An 18,768-nucleotide genomic window follows, 5' to 3' on the forward strand; every position below is an offset into this window, starting at 1 on the left:
TTAGATGCCTCCTCCCCCGAAGTTCCTCAGTTTCTTAACTCTTTGCGACGCCCCTCACCCTTATTCTCTCCGGTTCGGCCGCCTGGGCCCGGTCCGTCTCTGGTGCCTCTGTCTTCTGGCTCTGTAAAATGGGGATGAGTCCCGCCCGGAGAGCCCCTTGCAGCCCCCGGCACCCCCGCACCCACGGGCCGTGCCCTCGGGGGTCCCGCTCTGCCGAGCTCGGGGAGCCTCCACCTGCTCTCCAGATGTCAGTTTTCTCGGGATCGCGGCCGCCCGGGACCTGGGGCTTGGGCCAGGGGGCTGTCAGACGATGCTTGCTGGGGTCACCCAGGGGCGCTTCCAGAGGGGCTCGTCCGCGGTGGGAGACGCAGTCAGTGGTCGCCGGGGACCTGTCTCCCGGGGAGCCTTCGGCCCCACCTCTGTACCTTGCTAAACAAAGAGGAGATGCGAAAGCAAGCTAAAATTCTGCGAAAGTTCAGAGTTCCAAACAGAACCCGTCACCACCTTCTTGAAATTCCCTCCTTAATAACCAGTTGGGCTCAGGACTACTTCCGTATCGTGTCCCTTGTTCTGGCATTTTATTTATGGTGTCAAGTAATTTTCTTTTGTTGTTTCCTCCAGTTCGTCCAGTGTCACAAATCCTTCACTTTACCTTCTGAATTTCACTCATCATTACAGTATCCTTTTGTTTTTGTTCTTGGGGATGTTGTAACAAGAATTCTCCCCAGCTTTTTTTTTTTTTTTTTGCACTTTACAAACTAGCCTCTTAAAATCCTAGTGGTTTACGATGGATTTTTTTTTCCTCCTTACTTTCTGGCCAGCTGTTTCAACATATACTTAGAGCGTTGCAGAAACAATAGATTTTTCTTGAATTCTTTTTACATTTTCCTATAGGCTTTTACTTTTTCTCAAAATATTTTAACAGAACATATGCAATTTTAAATAGTGACATATAAACTATCAATTATTGTTATTGCTGTTGTTATTAATTGGTCCGACCTTTGGTTTCTTTGGTGTAAGGCCGTCCTAGCTAACGAACTCTTCACTAATGCAGATCAACAACTGAGCTTGCCACTTAGAGTCTGAGGAAGTTGCCTGAGAGCACTGAGACAATAAGCGATTTGGCTGGTAGTTAAATGTTAGAGGAAAGATTTGAACACAGATCTTCCTAACAATTAATTCTTATTATATCTTATGATACTACTCTTATGAAAAATAATCAAAAGAATGAGTATTGACAGGTACTACAGAGGAAACTCAGAAAGGGTAAAAAAAAACCTCAAAATGTAAAACTCTTAAACTCATCTATGTTATAATCTACTTATATTTGGACAATTTAGCCTCCTCCCCTTCTTACCTTACCCCATAACCTTTTCTACTATTCAAGTATTTTATCTGTACTCCCCACATCCCAGGTGAATCTTTTTTCCTACTGTGTGTTGTATTTGGAAAAATAAGAGTAATGGTATTCATTATCATTTCTTTGTAATTCGTTGAGGCCTACCCTTTTTGGAAAAAAAGCAAATTGTTAAGTTTTGCATGAATCTCATTAAGAATCACATGAACTTCATGAGAATATTCATTATGATTCTTGATTTATTGTGCTCTGCAAGGATGTCAGTACAATTATTCAGATCTGTTTTGTTAAGAAAAATGCTTATTTAAATAATTGATGAGTATTGTCTGAAGAGATGCTTTGAATAAGAAAATCAGTAAGGCACGATTTGTCACGTTTTAGTGGTTCAAAAGTCTTTAACTATCTTCTGTAGCTTTTGGAGACATATGAGGTATCTAAAATATAACTGTATTTTCTTCTGAAGGATATCAAGTTTTAATAGCTATTCAGGTGAGTTCAAAAATTTTCAAGCTATTCAAAATAGTACTAGGTTTTCCTGTCCCCAGGGTATGCAGTCCTTACTAACAGGTGGTAAACGACATTAGCATGTTTCTCTCTTAGCCTGTTCTAGACTGTTTTTAGCCTCCAAGTTTATGACTACAGTCAAGGCTGTTTTAGCATTGAGAACTGAGCTCCAAAAATTTCCCTTTTGAATCATGAGAACAACACTGATGCCGTGTTCCAATTTTTTTTCAACTACATAAATAAATAGCAACTTTTTAAACAAATTTAATTTCCATACATAGTTTTTTCATAAACACTTATGGTTTTTTGAAGATTCTTATAGAAAGTATTCTCAGAAAATAAGTGTTTGGCAGCTGTCCTTAAGTGGCATCCCCCCATATTTTAAAGTGTAGGCTTTAAATACCATTTTGTAAACATTTATATAGTTATATCATAAAAAGTACAATAGGACAGTTGCTAAAAAACTGAGATCCAAACACCTCTTAGGTGACTGAAGATTTTTAGTTATTCTGTGAAGAAAATCTTTTTGAAGGAATATGTTTTATAGGTGTTAACTCGTATTCTTTTTTCCAATTTTCCATTGTATCCCTCTTAAACAGTTCTACTTAAATGCTTTCTATCTATTCTCACTCCTTTTTACTTCTTCTGACCCTTCCTTTTTATTTTCCCTTTTCTGTCTCTGTTCTTCTCTTTCAGTTTTGAATATAGTAACACCTTTGCCGGTTCAGCACTTCTAAAGCTCTGCCTTCTCCCACTAGCTTAACTTGGCCTTCAGACATTATGAGGAGACTGGCTTTTCGAGGCGCTGGTTGTACTCTGGTAAATCTGGTAAATTACTAGTCGTTTACACACCCACTTCCTTTATTCCTGTCTTCCCATGCTCACCCTTTACTGCTCATTTTTGATCTTTCGTTTAATGAGCTCTTTCTTTACTTTCATCAAACTCATGTGATTGCTGTTATTGCATTGTATCAAGAGTATTTCATCATTTTTATAATGTATTGACAGTTTTTCAGATTTTTTAAAACTTTGTATCCTTGGCCTATATATGAGAAATACATTTTAGCCTATTTAAAAATTCCACAACTAATAGTAGACCTGGTATACTAGAACCACTACTATTGTGTTATGTTTTAAAATGCCTTCACAAATCACTTTGAACAGATAAAACAAACATTAACAACTCAATGTATAGACTTTCATCCAGGTGAGGAGTTGTGAGACTCCCACATTTTTCCTCAATTGATAATTTGTATTCCTACTTTCTGCTCCTATGAGAACCCAGTAGAAGGCTTGGCTCATAGCCTGGCAGAAACTTTAATAGCACTTTTCCCCAATGTTATTGGCAACCAGGGTGTTTCTCCTTATGTTCTGACTCTTCCTAGTTTCACAGGAAAATTAAATGTGAATAAGTGGTCTAGAATCTTTAGTTTTAGGACAGGGTCATTGGAATCTCAGTTGACACTTGGATCTTCTAATTGAATTAAATATACAAATATGAAACATTCCCCCATCCCATCCCCCCACCCCTCTTTTTACTTTGTTAGTCTCTTCTATCTTTAGCAGAGATACAGTTAGTAATTACAACTCCCATGTTAGAGACTGGTACCTAGCAACAACCCTGAAAGTTAAGGAGAAATTCAAATGCTATTAATTTCTTCTGACTATAAGGGGTAAAAGATTATGCTAAATGACCATGTTATTTGTTACAAGTATGAACATTAACTAGAATTTTCCATTATTAAACAGTTGGTAAAACTTATTGACCCTCAAAGGTCAATTCCTAAGGCCTGAAGTAAAAAAAGACCAATACAATTTCACTTCCCAATAAGTACAAATAATAATATAATGTGTTTGTGAAATACAGCATTTGTGCTTTGGTTTTCTTTTGGAAGATTGCCGTAAGTGGGGGCATGCCTGTAAAAGTCCCATCAGCAAACAAATAGCAAAAGAATATAGTTATCAGAAGGAATTTGGATTTGAGATGATCTCAGCACAGTTTATCATTTAAATTTTAGCCATACAACTTGGTGATCTTGAAGAGTGTTTTATTTTAGAGTAGGATGTTTTCTGCCTACAAAACAACCGAGCTGTTGTTGATTTTCAGCTTTTCGTAACTAGATGTCACTGCCTTTTATTTTATTCATAAACAATTGACTTTTGTTTTAAGCAACCAAGTCATGGTTTTTCTTAACATGATCTTGTATTCATGTTCTAGAATCTCAGGAACAGTTTATAATACCTTCTAGATATCATTTAATTTGTCATGGTTTTGGCACCATAACAATGGTACCAGTGGTTTGTTTGCTTGTTAAATGGTAACATTTATATGGTTTTGTTTAGAGAGAAGGAAAGATTAGGGAGAGATACCTAGATATATGTACACTACCTACACTGATAAGCTTACCACTTGCCTACCCCATGTCTCTGTTGGATCCTATGTGATTCTTATCCATGTCTCTCCATAAATCCTTCACAGAGGATCCACTGAAAATTCTAGAGGCCACCTTTTAACATCTTGAGAGCACTATGGGAGCATTTGGGCTCTCCATCTGTTCTTTCATTCTTGATACATGCCTTGCCTACATTCTTAATCTCCTTAGAGAATGACAGTCATAAAACCTTTTGGAAAGCTTGTGCAAAATGCTAGTTTCTAGACTCCTTACTATAGACTAAGCATTGTATTCCTGGGTTGTGCCCTCTTGGCAAATGATTCTTAATCTTTAGTTCCAGAATGCATGAATACAGTAAAACCTTACTAATTTGGTCTCAATGAGGAAGATCAATCTGAATTATAGACTTTTTAAAGAGGTACAGTTTCGATACTTCCAAGTATGAATAGCAAGCCAAACTGCACTTCTGTGGATAATTCCATAGATCCTGCTTGAATAAAAAGGTAAAATTCAGTGATTTGGGGTATGTAAATAGATATTACTAGAGGACTCAAGTCCTCTTTTTTTTTTTAATTTTAAATTTAAAGAAAATAGTCCTCTTAAGCAGATAAAATATCCCCTGGATTTTTATAATTATGTATGTGCTGTTCATTTGCCTAGGGTTAACTTAGCTCAGCCTTGGTTAAATAAGTCCAAGTTAATGAGCTTTTACTATATCTGCCCCACTGCAGTTGGTGTGCCTTTGATTGAGAGCATTGTTCTTACAATGGGGCTTTTCAGTAATAAAGCCCAGCAACTTGCCGTGGAATGACTTGGGTTTTGCTAAACTTTGTACAACTACCATAATGTGTTTTAAACGAATCAAAAGCTTGGTAGCAAGTGGTCCCCAGAGGGCTTTGCTCCCAAGTCCTAAATTTAAATATAAGAACATTGCTAATTGTTTTATTATAGAAGAAGTTGGATTCAATGGGCTCCAAGAGACGAAGGGCTACATCTCCTTCCAGCAGCATCAGTGGGGATTTTGATGATGGTCACCACTCTGTACCAACACCAGGCCCCAGCAGGAAAAGGAGACGGCTTTCTAATCTCCCAACTGTAGATCCGGTAAGTTAACCTTGGTCAGACATTTTTAACCAATTTCATTTTCCATGACTTCTTTGCATCTCTTTGAATGATAGAGAAGGTTATAGGCTCATGAACTATTTTTTACCCACCTTTGCTCAGGAGAGATTGTTTCAACTTCATTTTATTGGAAGTTTAGCGATATATGAGCTTTTTCCCTCCTTTTAAAAAATAATGTATTCACTCAAAAGACTTCAAAAATATTTTCAAGTACTGTTAATTAATGAAGATTATTAATCTGTAGTTTACTGCCCATTATGGATTATTTTTAGAAGTCTTACTAAAAAAATCTTTCAAAAAATAAATAAAAGTATTAAAAACATGTTTCAGGCTTAAACATCCTTGGGCCATAAAATATTTTCCTAGGAGTCCATCTGTTTTTGTCCTTATTCGTGGCCTCTTCAACTTTAATAACTCTTTTCACTGAAAAGTGCTAACTACTCCCTTTGCCATTGCAGCTCCATACTCTTATTTGAGTGTCTTCATTCTTTCTTTTACTCTTAGATTGCTGTGTGCCATGAACTCTACAACACCATAAGAGACTACAAGGATGAGCAGGGCAGGCTCCTGTGTGAGCTTTTTATCAGGGCACCAAAAAGGAGGTAAAACAAGGAGAGTTTTGATGGAACGGATACATTGCCATCCAATGTTTAAAATGTTTGCCACTTTGTTTCTTGGAGAAATGATCCTAGATAGTATTTGAGAAGAGGTGTTGAGCTCATTTGTCAAGGAAACAGGAAAGCACATTTTTCTCTTGATAGTATTTTTTTCCAATTATATACAAAAAGTTTTCAGCATTTATTTTTGTAACATTTTTAGTTTCAAATTTTTCTCTCACTCCCTCCCCAAGTCAACAAACAATCTGATGTAGGTAATACACATACAATCATGCTAAATATATTTCCACATTAGTTATGTTGTAAAAGAATAATTAGAACAAAAGGGAAAAACCCCAAGAAAGAAAAAGATCAGTAGTATGCTTCAATCTGCATTCAGACTCCATAGTTCTTTCTCTAGATGTGAATAGCATTTTTCATCATGAGTCTTTTGGAATTGATGAGAAGAGCTAAATCTTATCAAAGTTAGTCATTGCACAATGTTGCTTTTGCTGTGTACGGTGTTCTCCTGGTTCTTCTCACCTCACTCAGCATCAGTTCATGTAAGTCTTTCCAGGTTAGGAAAACACATCTTGAAACAAGACTAGCTTAGAACAAAGATGTGGATAGCCTAAAAGTGGCAGAGAGGCCAGAGTATGGTGCTTCTGCATTTTTTGTCTAACTTCATTCAATTCATAGAATTATAGATTTAGAACTGGAAAGTGCCTCAGATACCATTGAACTCAACCCCCTTGTTTTGCAGGTGAAGAAACCAATCACAAAGAAATTAAATGACTTGCCTAGGGTTATCCAGTTTAGTGTCTAAGGCAGTATTTGAACCCAGGTCTTGCTTACTCCAAGTCTAGGGCCCTGTGCCCTATCCCCTACACCACACTGCCTCTCAGTAAAATTCAGTTTATCAAACTTTCAATGTCTACTATGTGCTATAGACACTGTGCTCACCCTTCGTGACTCTTGTCCATAGGCTTTGTGCTCTATGCAAGGGATTCCCTGTACAGTCTGCCAAATGTGACTAGCTTGCTTTACTTATGACCCTTTAAAGTCCCAACTGGAAGTGCCTCTGTGAATTCTGCTCAGAAATCCTCCTTCCAAAAAGCTAAGCACCATGAGATTACCAGTATTATTTTGAGATTAGCAACTTTTAGAGATTGATGTGACATTAGGCATCAGCTCCTCCAACTTCCTAGTTTTACAAATAGGGAAATAAGGCTCAGAGACAGTAGTGGTTTACACAGCATCGCACATATTGTTAGGAACAGAGTGGACTTTGAACATAAGTCCTCCAACTCCGAGTTGACTGTTTTCTATCATACCATGTATTTCATAAGGTCTCATTTGTGTACAAATTTTGTGAAAACTCCCTGAGACTAACTCCCTCAAGCTACTAATTCAAAATACTTGGCAGAGTAATAACAGAGTCTTGGCATAATTCTTCTAACTGAAGTTAAAGAGAATTCTGTTTCCAGGCACCTGAGGCTCTTCCTCTTAGAGATCTAGCCCTCCTCATTTGAGAGTCTGAAAGGGAGTTTAGAAAAATGTGCGAATGTGGATGCAGAAGTGATCCATTGCAGATTTCTGGATTACATTCCTCAGGCTTTGAAATAGACTTCATAACATCTAATGTGGAGATCTCTTGCTTGACTCTATCTATTTGTTAGAAAGGTTTTGTTTTTCTTTGTTGTTCCCCCCCCATTGGAGGAGGAGAAGGCAAAAGGGGATGTAAATAGAGTAGCAAAAAAAAAGGTCAATGAGACATCTTTTTTAAAAGTACAGAAGAGGAAAGAAGCAAGGCCAAAAAGAACCAGAGACCATCAACATGGCTTTGAAAACTACAGGTTGAAAATATTTTTATACTTTACAAGTAAATCAGTGTTCATAATAGAGATCTGCAGTTTCATATACAATACTCATTTTCTATTGTATGTATATGAGAATGTCCATTTTCAGGGTGTTAAGTTCGAAATGAAATAAATTTTAAAAAATAATAAATAGACTCCTGGAGAGTAATGACCACATGAGGAGTACTGTTATCAGACAGAACAAGGACTTAGCTGAATCAATGTGACTTTTTTTGTTCTTAAACTTTTCCCTGACAAATCTGTCTTTGAGCATTCTAATTACCCCATTAACACAAATAATGTTATACAAAATTGTGTTTGTCTCCATATGAATGTGTATATACATATATATACATGTATGTATACATACATATAATGTGTATTATACATTGTGTGTAGCCATAATTACTCTGTACTACTGTTTTTGGTATGAGCTATGCAGTTTTCACCTGATTTATTCCCTATTAGACTAGAGAAGCTCCATAACAGCAAATACCTACCTTATACTTTGTATCTTCGGTGCTCCAACACAATGTCATGCATATTGTAAACACTCAGTAAAGGGTGTTTGACAGTAAAAAAAAAAAGTCCTGCAGTTGCGAACTAAAGATAGGTTAAGAAAGAACTGTGGAGGAGGCTGGGGAGCCAGGGAGCGGGCTGGACAGGACGAGGCAGCCGAGCAGCCTCAGCCCAGCATGGAAATGGAAGATGCAGCTCAAGGGGCCCCCGGCCTGACCCAGCCAGCTCCAGTCAGCATCATTGGTGCCGAAGATGAGGACTTTGAGAATGAGCTGGAGACGCACCCCGAGGAGCGCAGCAGCGAGTTCCAGAGCCTGGAGCAGGTGAAGCACCGCCCTGCCCACCTCATGGCCCTGCTGCATCACATGTCTCTGCAGTTTGAGCTGGGACCCCTGCTGTGCTGTGCTGTCTCCATGCTGATATGCTGGCCACATTGGGCCCCAAGGAGGCCAAGAAAGGCTTTCTGGATTTCTGCCACAACTTGCTAGAGAAAACCACGGTCCTGCCTGTGCCCACGCCCAGAACTGCTCCCTGAGGAGACCCAGCGGCGATTCCTGCAGGAGGTGGTCCAGGCCCAGCAGAGCACCCATCTCCCGTCAGCTCGAGGATTTCTGGTCCCAGTGGCTCATGGGCATGACCCCTTGGGAGCCAGACTTGTCCCAGCTGGAAACCTGGGCTACCCAGGGCTGGGAACACCTCCTGGTGGAAAGGTGAACCGCCTGGAGGACATGCACCCAGCCATCTCCACGGATGAGGAGAAGAGTGTGGCCATAGTGAATGCAATCAGCACCTACATGTGATACCTCGGTGTTCCGACCAAGAGTAGTGAAAAGAAGGCCCGAGGAAACTTCTTCCGGAAAAAGATGCCTGGGAACCACCGCACAGACGACCCCCCCCCCCAAGAACAAGAAGGGAATCATCAACATCCTGGATGCAGCCCGATGGAACTGGGGAGAGGCGCTGGCTCCTGACTTCCAACACCCTAAACCTGAGACTGACAGTGAGAAATTGGGGTTTCCTGAGTGGAAGGTCAGCTACATGACTGCCCCCAGAGGGATTGTTGGGCCCCCTGGGCCAGATGCCCCTGGTGTCACTGTGCATCCCCCTCCAGGTGAAAGCCCGGAGAAGGAGCCAGGTACTGATCCACCCTCAGAAGTCGGGGACTTGCCCCCACAAGGCCCATCAAACTCAGAGTCCCCCACCCTCTCAGAGAGCAACATGGAGGATGGGGCCGACACAGAAAGACTGTCTAGGAGACTGGGGCCCTCCGAGAGCCTTCGGGTGACCGACCGGTGCCAGCCATCCCAGGGGAGCCTGGGGGCCAAGGGCCCAGCAGGGGACCGCTCCTGAAGTGATGTGGATACAGACCCTGGCTCTGCCACGGCAGCCCTCGAGCCAGGGGAGGAAGGGGAGCTGGGCCAAGTGGGGCTTGAGCTGGAGCTCAAGGAGCTGCCTGGCTGGTGGGAGCTGGTCCTCCCTGACACCCTGAGTGGGATGTACAAGAACCAGGTGAAGAGACAAGAGGTGATCAGCAAGCTTCTGGTGACTAAGGCCGCCCATGTGTGCATGCTTCGGGTGTTACATGATCTCTTCTACCAGCCCATGGCTGACAGGCTTCTTCACCATGGACGAGCTCCAGAACGTCTTCCCCAGCCTGGACGAGCTGATTGACGTGCACTCTCTGTTCCTGGAGAGCCTGATGAAGCTATGGCAGCAGAATGGCTACGTCATCCAGGAGATTGGGGATGTACTGCTGGCCAGGTTCGATGGCCCTGAGGGCTCCTGGTTCCAGAAGATCTCCCAATTCTGTAGTCGCTAGTCCTTTGTTCTGGAGCAGCTCAAGGCCAAGCAGAGAAAGGAGCCGAGATTCTGCACTTCTGTGCAGGAAGCAGAGAGCAGGCCCTCTGTCGGGGGCTACAGCTCAAGGACATGATCCCGCTGCTTCTGTAGAGCGTCTGGCAGAACACAGAGAAGCCTAAGGAGAAGGCAGAAGTGGAGCAGGCTGCTGAGTGCCGTAAGGAGATTCTGCATCATGTGAACCAGTCTGTGAGAAACATGGAGGACCCGCTGCCGCTTAAGGACTACCAGCCCGTCTGGACCTGTCCCACCTGAGGCAGAGTAGTGACCCCCTGCTGAGTGAGTTCAAGAACCTGGACATCACCAAGAAGAAGCTGGTGCACAAAGGGCCCCTGACCTGGAGAGTGACCAAGGACAAGTCTGTGGAGGCGCACATGTTCCTGCTGCAAGGCCAGGACGAGAGGCTGCTGCTCAAGTCCCACAGCCAGACACTGACCCCAACCCCTGATGGCAAGACCATGCTGCGGCCCATGCTGCACCTGACCTCCGCCATGACCCGCGAGGTGGCCACCAACCACAGAGCCTTCTACATCATCTTCACCTGGGACCAGGAGGCACACATCTGTGAGCTGGTGGCTCAGACAGTGTTGGAGAGAAAGCACTGGTGCACCCTCATCACAGACACCACAGGCTCTCTGAAGGTCCCAGCCCTGGCGGGGCAGCCCAAGTCACACCTAAGCCCCATCCGTGCTCGGGAGCCTCTAATCAGCATCTCTGAGAACGAAAGCAGCAGCCGAGAGCCCCCCCCCCCCCCCCAAGCTGAAGCAGGCCGCTGTGAGCGCATCCTGACCAACCTGCTGCCCTTCTCCTGCCCAGACCCTGAGGGGCAGCTCGCGGCCTCTGCCCTCAGAGAAGTCCTTTCCCTTAAGCAAATGCTGCTCCCAGCAGAGGAGGAGGAGAACAGGCCTGGGCCAGTCCCCGAGGGTGAGGATGTACCGGGGCCGCCCAGACCCAGGAGCTGCGGGAGAGGCTGCTGAACTTGGAAGACACCCTCAAGCGTCTGGAGGAGGTAGAGGAAGAATTCTGTTGGCTCAGACTCCTCATCTCGCAGCTCAACAGGCGGCCCCCAGCCCTGCCGGCTGCTCCTGAGGGCTGGACAGGTGATCCCCCCCCTTGGAGCTGGGAAGCAGAGCCACAGCCTGGGGGGCCAGGAGGTTGGCACAGCTCCTCAATGGAACAAGGCTCAGGGGAGCTTTCTGCCTCCCTACCTCTCACCACGCCCTCCTGCCCACCCAGACCCTCTCCTAGGGAGGGCCAGGAAGGGGCAGGGGGAGATGTCAGGCACTCCCCCCAGCGGATCAGCCACCACCTATGTGTGCCTCTTTTGGCGGGGCCAGCGGGCAGGGGGGGCCCCTGGTTTGGGGCCAAGGCAGTTGCTCCCCCTCCCCAGCCCCTCAGGGGACCTCAGGGCTTCATTCCACTTCCTCCTCACTGATGGGACACCAGTATTCTGCCCTCCTTCCCTGCCTGCCCTTCTCCAGTGCCTTACCTGTTATGCATCGTTTTTATATTCTGAGGTTTATTTTTAATATGTATATATATTAAAAAAAAAAAAAAGAAAGAAAGAACTGTGAGGCCAGGATCAGCTTTTTCAACCACACTTGCACAATGAAAAAGCTGCTGTTAGCTTGGCCACTTATTTTCCTACATAGGAGGTAAATAATGGGCTAACAATACATGCCCTTAAACCTCACCTGTGAAAGTTAGAGGATGTTATGTTCTCTAAGATGTTAATAGTAATTTGTAAGACATGAAGATTGATATCTTTCTTATTGTCTTTTATTTGAAATAGATAAATCTAGTTACATATTTTTTGTTTAAAATACTGTTTACAATTTCCTTAGAAAATGTTTGAAAGGATGTTTTCACTTGTAGATTTTGGATTAATTTGTCCATGTACTACTTACAAATTATGACAGAAATCAACCAGATTATTATGAAGTGGTTTCTCAGCCCATTGACTTGATGAAAATTCAACAAAAACTAAAAATGGAAGAGTATGATGACGTGAACCTGCTGACTGCTGATTTTCAGCTGCTCTTTAACAACGCCAAGGCCTATTATAAGGTGAGAAAGCAGCAGTTTTTGAAAGTCTGAATTGACGTTTCCTTATGAAAGCCAAAATGTATTCCCTCCACTAATAGTCCCACCTGTGTAAAAAAATATTTTGGCCATGTGGATCTTGTGATTCCATATTGCACTTGTGATTTAAAGAACAGTACAGGTGCACCTCATTTTATGCTGTAGCCTTGTTTTTCATAAGTTATGTGCTATTCAAATGATATGTTCTCACTGATTTCCATTGTAACTTGAGGCAATTGATTTTGAACTGGTGTTCAGTGGACTATCACTCTGAACACCTTGGCTTTAAACTTTCTGTCTATTTATATTCTCAGGTAATTGATCTGTAAGCAAATGTTTGAGGATATTAAATCAGCTTCTTCTTCTTCTTCCTCTTCCCACCTATACATATTACTGACTTCCTTTCAGCTTTTGATTTTAAAGAATTACCTAGGATACTGAGACATGAAGTGATTTTTTTTCCCCCTGATGGTCCCAGTGCTAACATGTCCCATTTACTCTGGCTGGCTCCAAGGCTGGCCTTTCTACACTGTGCCACTGCTGCCTTTTGGGCTATATCTAATTGAAAGGAAATTTGTAGTGTGTTTTTTGGTAAAGCAAAGAACCTCTGATTTATCTGTTTTGTAAGTCTGTATTTTTGTAAATCAGACTCTAAAAGTTAGGAAACACCTGTATAATCATTGGTTGTCACATTTATAATTAACCCAAGTGGTTGTATGTAAGGAGAACTTACGTTGCTATTTGTAAGTTAGGTTCTTGGTCAAATCATGGATGGTATAAAGCCAAGCACGAGCAGCTCTCCTGAGGACTGCTGCTATGAATAACTTTAAGCTTCTGATCGCATAGTATAGTGAACTCTCTAGTCAGCAATAAATTAAAGAAAACATTCACAACAATATAACATAAGAACTTATTACTAAGGTGGCCACATAGTCTTAAACAAAAGATATCATTCAGTAAATCACAATCTCCTCAATCAATATAAAGTACCCATTTAAAGTCTTCTTTCATCTTGATTGGAGGCTGGCTTCCAGTCTTCCTTAACTCATCCTTAAGAGGTAGTGGAAATATAAAGGTCTTCCACCCCTGATCATAGTAAGTCATAATCTTGTCAGTCAGGACTAAGTACCCAAGTAAAGTTCCTTTCATTGTGACTGGAGGCTCACTTCCAAACTCCATGGCTCCTCTTCTGTGCCCCCAGCTCTTGCCTGGATTCACCCCACTGTTTCCTAGATTCACAGGTAAGCAGGTCCCCGAGCCTATTCCATATCAAAGCTCAAGGTGACTAGTCCACTCCAAGCCCTTTGCAGTTCTGTTTCTGGGAAGACAAAGCTTAATAGAGCCACAATATTTACATACATAGAGCTTAACAGAGTTAAAACAATATTTATACACGTTGCCACACTATCATCTCAATTCACTTTCTGTCTGTGAAATCAGCACAAGCCAACAGACAGAATGCTTCTGTCTGACAAAGTAACATCAACAGAGACAGAACAGACGAACAGAGTGCTGACACCACAAGTGTTCTCCCTCTCAGTTCTGCTTGTGCTTGAGCTTTTATATGCTCTACTCCTTCCTGTTGTGCGGCAAGTACCTCCCACCTCAGGTTACATGTGATGACATTAGGCCTATTAAGGGCAACACAACATATACTGTTTCCAACAAAGACTTGATATAATCACAGGCAAGGCTCAAAGACACTTGAATAGCTGAAACAAGGAGCAGAGTACCATTTTGCTTGCCATTAAAGATGGGAAGACTTAGTCTTTATAGCTTAATATTGAATGGCTAGTTTCTGAGTATTGTACAAAGGAAATAAAGAGGAGGACATGGGAAATGACATCATGGATTAGAATGCACCCAAATTAATCCCAAATACATACATGCCCTTCTTCCTCTTAGAGATCAGGCTTCTCCCTGACAAGCCTGATCTTTTGGGTTTTAGCCACTCCAGGACAGAGAAGGTTGGATGGAAAAGAAGATCGGCCTTCGGAAGGCAAGGAGTCACGATAATATGCATCTAGGCCCCCGGGCTGGGGAACCTGTGAACCACCGTGTATTTCATAAGGTCTTATTTGTATACAAATTTTATGAAAACTTCCTGAGACTAACTCCCTTAAGCTGCCCATTCAAAATACTTGGCAGAGCAATAACAGAATCTTGGTACCAATTCTGCTAACCAATATTATAGAGAATTCTGTTTTCAGGCACCTGAGGCTCTTCCTCTTAGAGATCCAGCCCTCCTAATTTGAGAGGGGCCACAAGCCCCACTCTGACTAGGTTTTTGTCCATGTCAAACTTCAGACTCAGAAGTTTAATTGATCTATATTTGGAAAAACCTACTGGATATAAAGCTAACATGCCTTATTCAGGTTTGTATAGATTTTGAAATTTCATTTTTTTCTTTGTTGACTAATAGTGCCACCAGAGAAGAAGGGAAGTCTTGCAAAAGGGAGATATGAGTGTCCCACAGACAGAAATATTGAGTAGAGAAAACAGAGGAAAAGACCCATGAAGTTAGCAAAAATTCTGCATATTTATTTGACCTGGTGGCCTAACTTTAAGCTTGTGAAGAATACACAGATGGTTTAGTAAATTATTATTAACACATTTTTGAAAGATTTCCCTTGCTTAGCATTTAGTAAGATTTAGAGACATGCCTATGCATTCTTTTTTATCTTAATAGAAATAGACTAAGTCATTTTATTATTTCATCATTTTGTTGTCTCATGAAACATGACATTTTTCATTCTTTGTAGACCCGCTCCTTCTACCACCCAGCTTTTTTAAAGAATATATTACTCTTTTTACCCTTGTCGACTAGATTTAGGTTTTTCCAGTTTTTTCTTTCTTTTTCTTCAGCATACCCTTTCATCCATTAATTACTTTGACCTTCAGTAATTTTTTAGATAATTTGGTTCAACAATCTTTCAAAATCCATATTAGCTTAAAGTTTATTTTAAAGCAGCACATCTTGCCTTGTTCCTTAGGTAGGCCAAGAGACCTAGTGAACATTTTTCATTGCATCCTCTCTATAAAGAGGTTGTGCATTTCCACATCCAAGTATTCAAGCTGAAGGATCTTTTAAAGATTTTTGAAATATTTTAATTATCAGGTAACTATATAGCTTTATTGTTGTCCACATAAAGAAATCTCTAAATAATTATTTCATCCTTATTGCTAAATAAATATTTCACAGAGTGCCACTTAAGTGAGATTCTTAAATGATGTTTTTGAACTTGGTATGTATTAAATTTAGGCTAATACTTTGATATCCAGCATTTGCTTTAAATTGGAAATATAGCTGTCAGAATAACTTAAGTGGGAAAGAGCCTTTATCATTTAAATTGACACATAAAACACTCTTTATCTTATACTAAACAAATAAGAATTGCCCAATGAATTTGTTTTGTTTTTCTGTTACAAAAGTGCCCAGAAGAAAACAGAAGAAAGGTCTGAAAGAAACACAGACCAGCAGGACAGCTTTGAAAGCTGCAGTTTGAACTTATATATTTTAAGAGAAAAGCAAGCTGTATATAGCAGAAAACCAGAGTTTCATATGCAGTCCTTTTCTATTCTATATATATTGAAATGTCTTTTTTACATTTAAGCTCAGAATAAAAATAATTTTTTTTTAAAGCAATCAGGGTTAAGTAACTTGCTCAAGGTTACATGGCCAGTTATTTCTGGGTGTGGTGCTAAGTATCTGAGCCCGGATTTGATCCCCAGGTCATCCCGACACTGGAGCCAGTGCTCTTACTAGCTGAGCCACCTGGCAGCCCCTAAGCAATTGGGGTTAAGTAACTTGCTCAAGGTTACACAGCCAGGTGTTTCTGGGTGGATGCTAAGTGTCTGAGCCCGGATTCGATCCCCAGGTCATCCCGACACTGGAGCCAGCGCTCTTACTCACTGTGCTACCTGGCCGCCCCCTAAAAATAAATTTTTAACAACAACAAAAAAAGGAATTGCCTACTTCTTGATTGAGGGATTTTATTTCAGATATTCTATTTAACCTTTTAGAAATATGATGTCAAAATGGTGGTCTGTGTAGGTCACACCAGAGGTGTTTAATGTAACTGTCAAGGTCATTTGTGTGTGTGTTGTTCTCTTGCTTGTGCACAGCCAGATTCTCCGGAATTTAAAGCTGCCTGTAAGCTCTGGGATTTGTACCTCCGCACAAGGAATGAATTTGTTCAGAAAGGAGATGCAGATGAGGATGATGAGGAGGAGGATGGGCATGACAATCAAGGGACAATGTCTGAAGTAGTAAGTAAATAGCCTGAACCATTCATGGGTGGGATTCTTAGAAGACAAACAGTTCTGAGGAGGATGCTTCCTGTTGTGATACCATGAACATCTAGTGTCTCCTTTGAAATTTCAGCAACAGATTTGCTGGTGATTAGAAGCTACATAGCCAGAGACATTTTTAGTATCTCTATCCCATGTGAAATAAATATCTAACAGGTGGGGAACCCATAGCCTTGAGGACACATGGAGCCCCTTAATAAAAGGATTTGTTCTATAAAACTTGGACTCAGTCAAAAGGCTGCACCCAAGGACCTAGAAGACCCCATGTGGCCTCGAGGCCACAGGTTCCCCAGCCCTGATAGTGCTCTCTAAAGGGGATGCAGCTAACACTACATCAGAAGGCATGTCCAAAGGTGAGAATTGATTGCCCTAATCCAGCTTTCCTTTTTTTTTTTTCCACATGTGAATAAGTTATGGAACTGTAAAATCTGGTCGAAGACAGATCCCATACTTGTTAGCTGAGACTGACAGGACAGAAAGGCAGAAAGTCTTTATCAGTTCCTCAGCGAGACTATCTGTTCATGACTGTGAGGTCTCTACTAGGTAGGTTTGTTCTGGACTCTTGGGTTGCCAATCACACAGAAGAAGGAAACGCTCTACTTATAGTTTACCTAGACTTTAACAAAGTGTTTGATGAAATATCTTGTATATTCTTGTGGAGAAGATAGCATGGGGTGTCCTGTTGAACATTTTATTGACTTGGAAAGAGTCATGTCATGCCTCTTACATTTGCAACTGACACTCTGCTGTAGACCTGCACAACTTGGCAGTGGGTAGGGGTCAGAATTAAAATAGGCTAGACTTCTTCAGATCACGAATAGGTTTTGAGACAGACTGATGATGGTTGGTTGCTGCAGGTCATGTGACAAACAGGAGAGAGTGCACAGTGGCACCCCACCTGTTACATGGCAGGTTACATGACAGCCCAGTAGTGAGTAGTGAAAGGCAGGTTAAGCAGGGCACAGACAAAGCACTCATAACCTCTTTGCCTTCTTTTACATCCTCTGCATGTTTTGTGGGTTGTATGTTGTTGTGCAGGCTTGCTCTACTAGAAGGAATTAACACTCTGAATGGCAGAGTCAGATCTTGAGAAGGCTGAATCTAATAAAAAGAAGTTTTAATAGACATAAATATAAAGTCTTACAGTTGGGTTAAATAAATCAGCTCCCTAAGTACAGGATGGTTGGCAATTTGTCTGAAAAAGATCTAGGGGTTTTAGTGGACTACAAACCCAGAGGGAGTCAGCAGTGTGATGGGGCAGCCAAGATAGAGGTTCCAGAAAGATGTAGAACGCAGCTTCACAGTATGTGCCCTGGTCAGACCACATCTAGAATTCTGTGTTCAGTTCTGTAGGCCACAGTTTATGAAGGCCATTGACAAGCTAGATGGCATCCAGAGGAGGAAAACTAAACAGTTGAAGAAGATAGATTCAGATATATGAGAGCTGTCCTCAAGTATTTGAAGACTGTAATGTGGAAGAGGGATCAGATTTGTTCTGTTCTGCCCCAGAGGGCAGAGCCATATGGGCTCATTGGGCAGCATTTGCAAAGAAGCCAGTTGAGACCTGAATTTAGGAAAAGCTTCCTAACCACTAGACCAAGTGGGGGTGTGGAGGGGCACTCCCTCTAATTAGAGGGCCATTTTTCAGGTATGTTGGACATAGTTTGGACTGGATGGCTGCTGAGGTCCCTCTAGCTCTTCGATTCTTTGGTTCTATAATTGGTCACTGGAAGGGACCTTTGTCAAAGTGATTCAAAACGCTCTTCTGAAAGAGAATCATTGGAGAAGCCAAATAGAATATTTCTCTGTCTACCAAAAATATTTTAGGCTGTTCTTTCCTGAGATAAGTATGCTACAGATAAAAGTGCACTAGCAGAACTTAAAACCCCTCTTCTCCTTCGACATCCATAAAATTGCTCTTTTGGTTCCCAACAAGGACTTTTCTGGGCCCTCTTCTCATTGCTTACTTTCTCTTGATAATCTAATCATGTCCTATAGTGTAAATTACTTCAAAATCTCTGTTTGGTCTTAATCCGTTGCTAGCTGCCTGTTGCACATCTGAACCTGTGTGTCCCTTTATCTCAAACTCAACCTGTCCTAAATAGAATTCGTCATCCTCCCTGCTTCCAAACACTTTGTGATGAGGGATTCACCACATTTCCATTAAT

General features: G+C 41.8%; 1 protein-coding gene and 1 pseudogene across 50 annotated transcripts in view; both read left to right on the forward strand.

The window, feature by feature from the left end:
* Window positions 1-18,768, forward strand: part of PBRM1 (polybromo 1) — a 120,547-nt gene that overhangs the window by 499 nt on the left and 101,280 nt on the right. For 28 of the 50 annotated variants that reach the window (XM_069095501.1, XM_069095502.1, XM_069095514.1 and 25 more), the window contains exons 2-8: window positions 622-677; window positions 1,770-1,846; window positions 2,558-2,689; window positions 5,206-5,358; window positions 5,881-5,978; window positions 12,127-12,274; window positions 16,415-16,558. In XM_069095501.1, the coding sequence (XP_068951602.1) occupies window positions 2,642-2,689; window positions 5,206-5,358; window positions 5,881-5,978; window positions 12,127-12,274; window positions 16,415-16,558 (591 nt within the window). In that variant the 5' untranslated portion in view covers window positions 622-677; window positions 1,770-1,846; window positions 2,558-2,641. The other 22 variants (XM_069095503.1, XM_069095517.1, XM_069095527.1 and 19 more) reach the window with 12 other exon arrangements.
* Window positions 5,987-12,197, forward strand: LOC138167004 (rho guanine nucleotide exchange factor 1 pseudogene; annotated as a pseudogene).

Source organism: Petaurus breviceps, unplaced genomic scaffold (genome assembly GCF_028583685.1).
Source record: "Petaurus breviceps papuanus isolate PSGF00001 unplaced genomic scaffold, PetGlider_PUasm1.0 227, whole genome shotgun sequence".
Classification (NCBI taxonomy): Eukaryota; Metazoa; Chordata; class Mammalia; order Diprotodontia; family Petauridae; genus Petaurus; species Petaurus breviceps.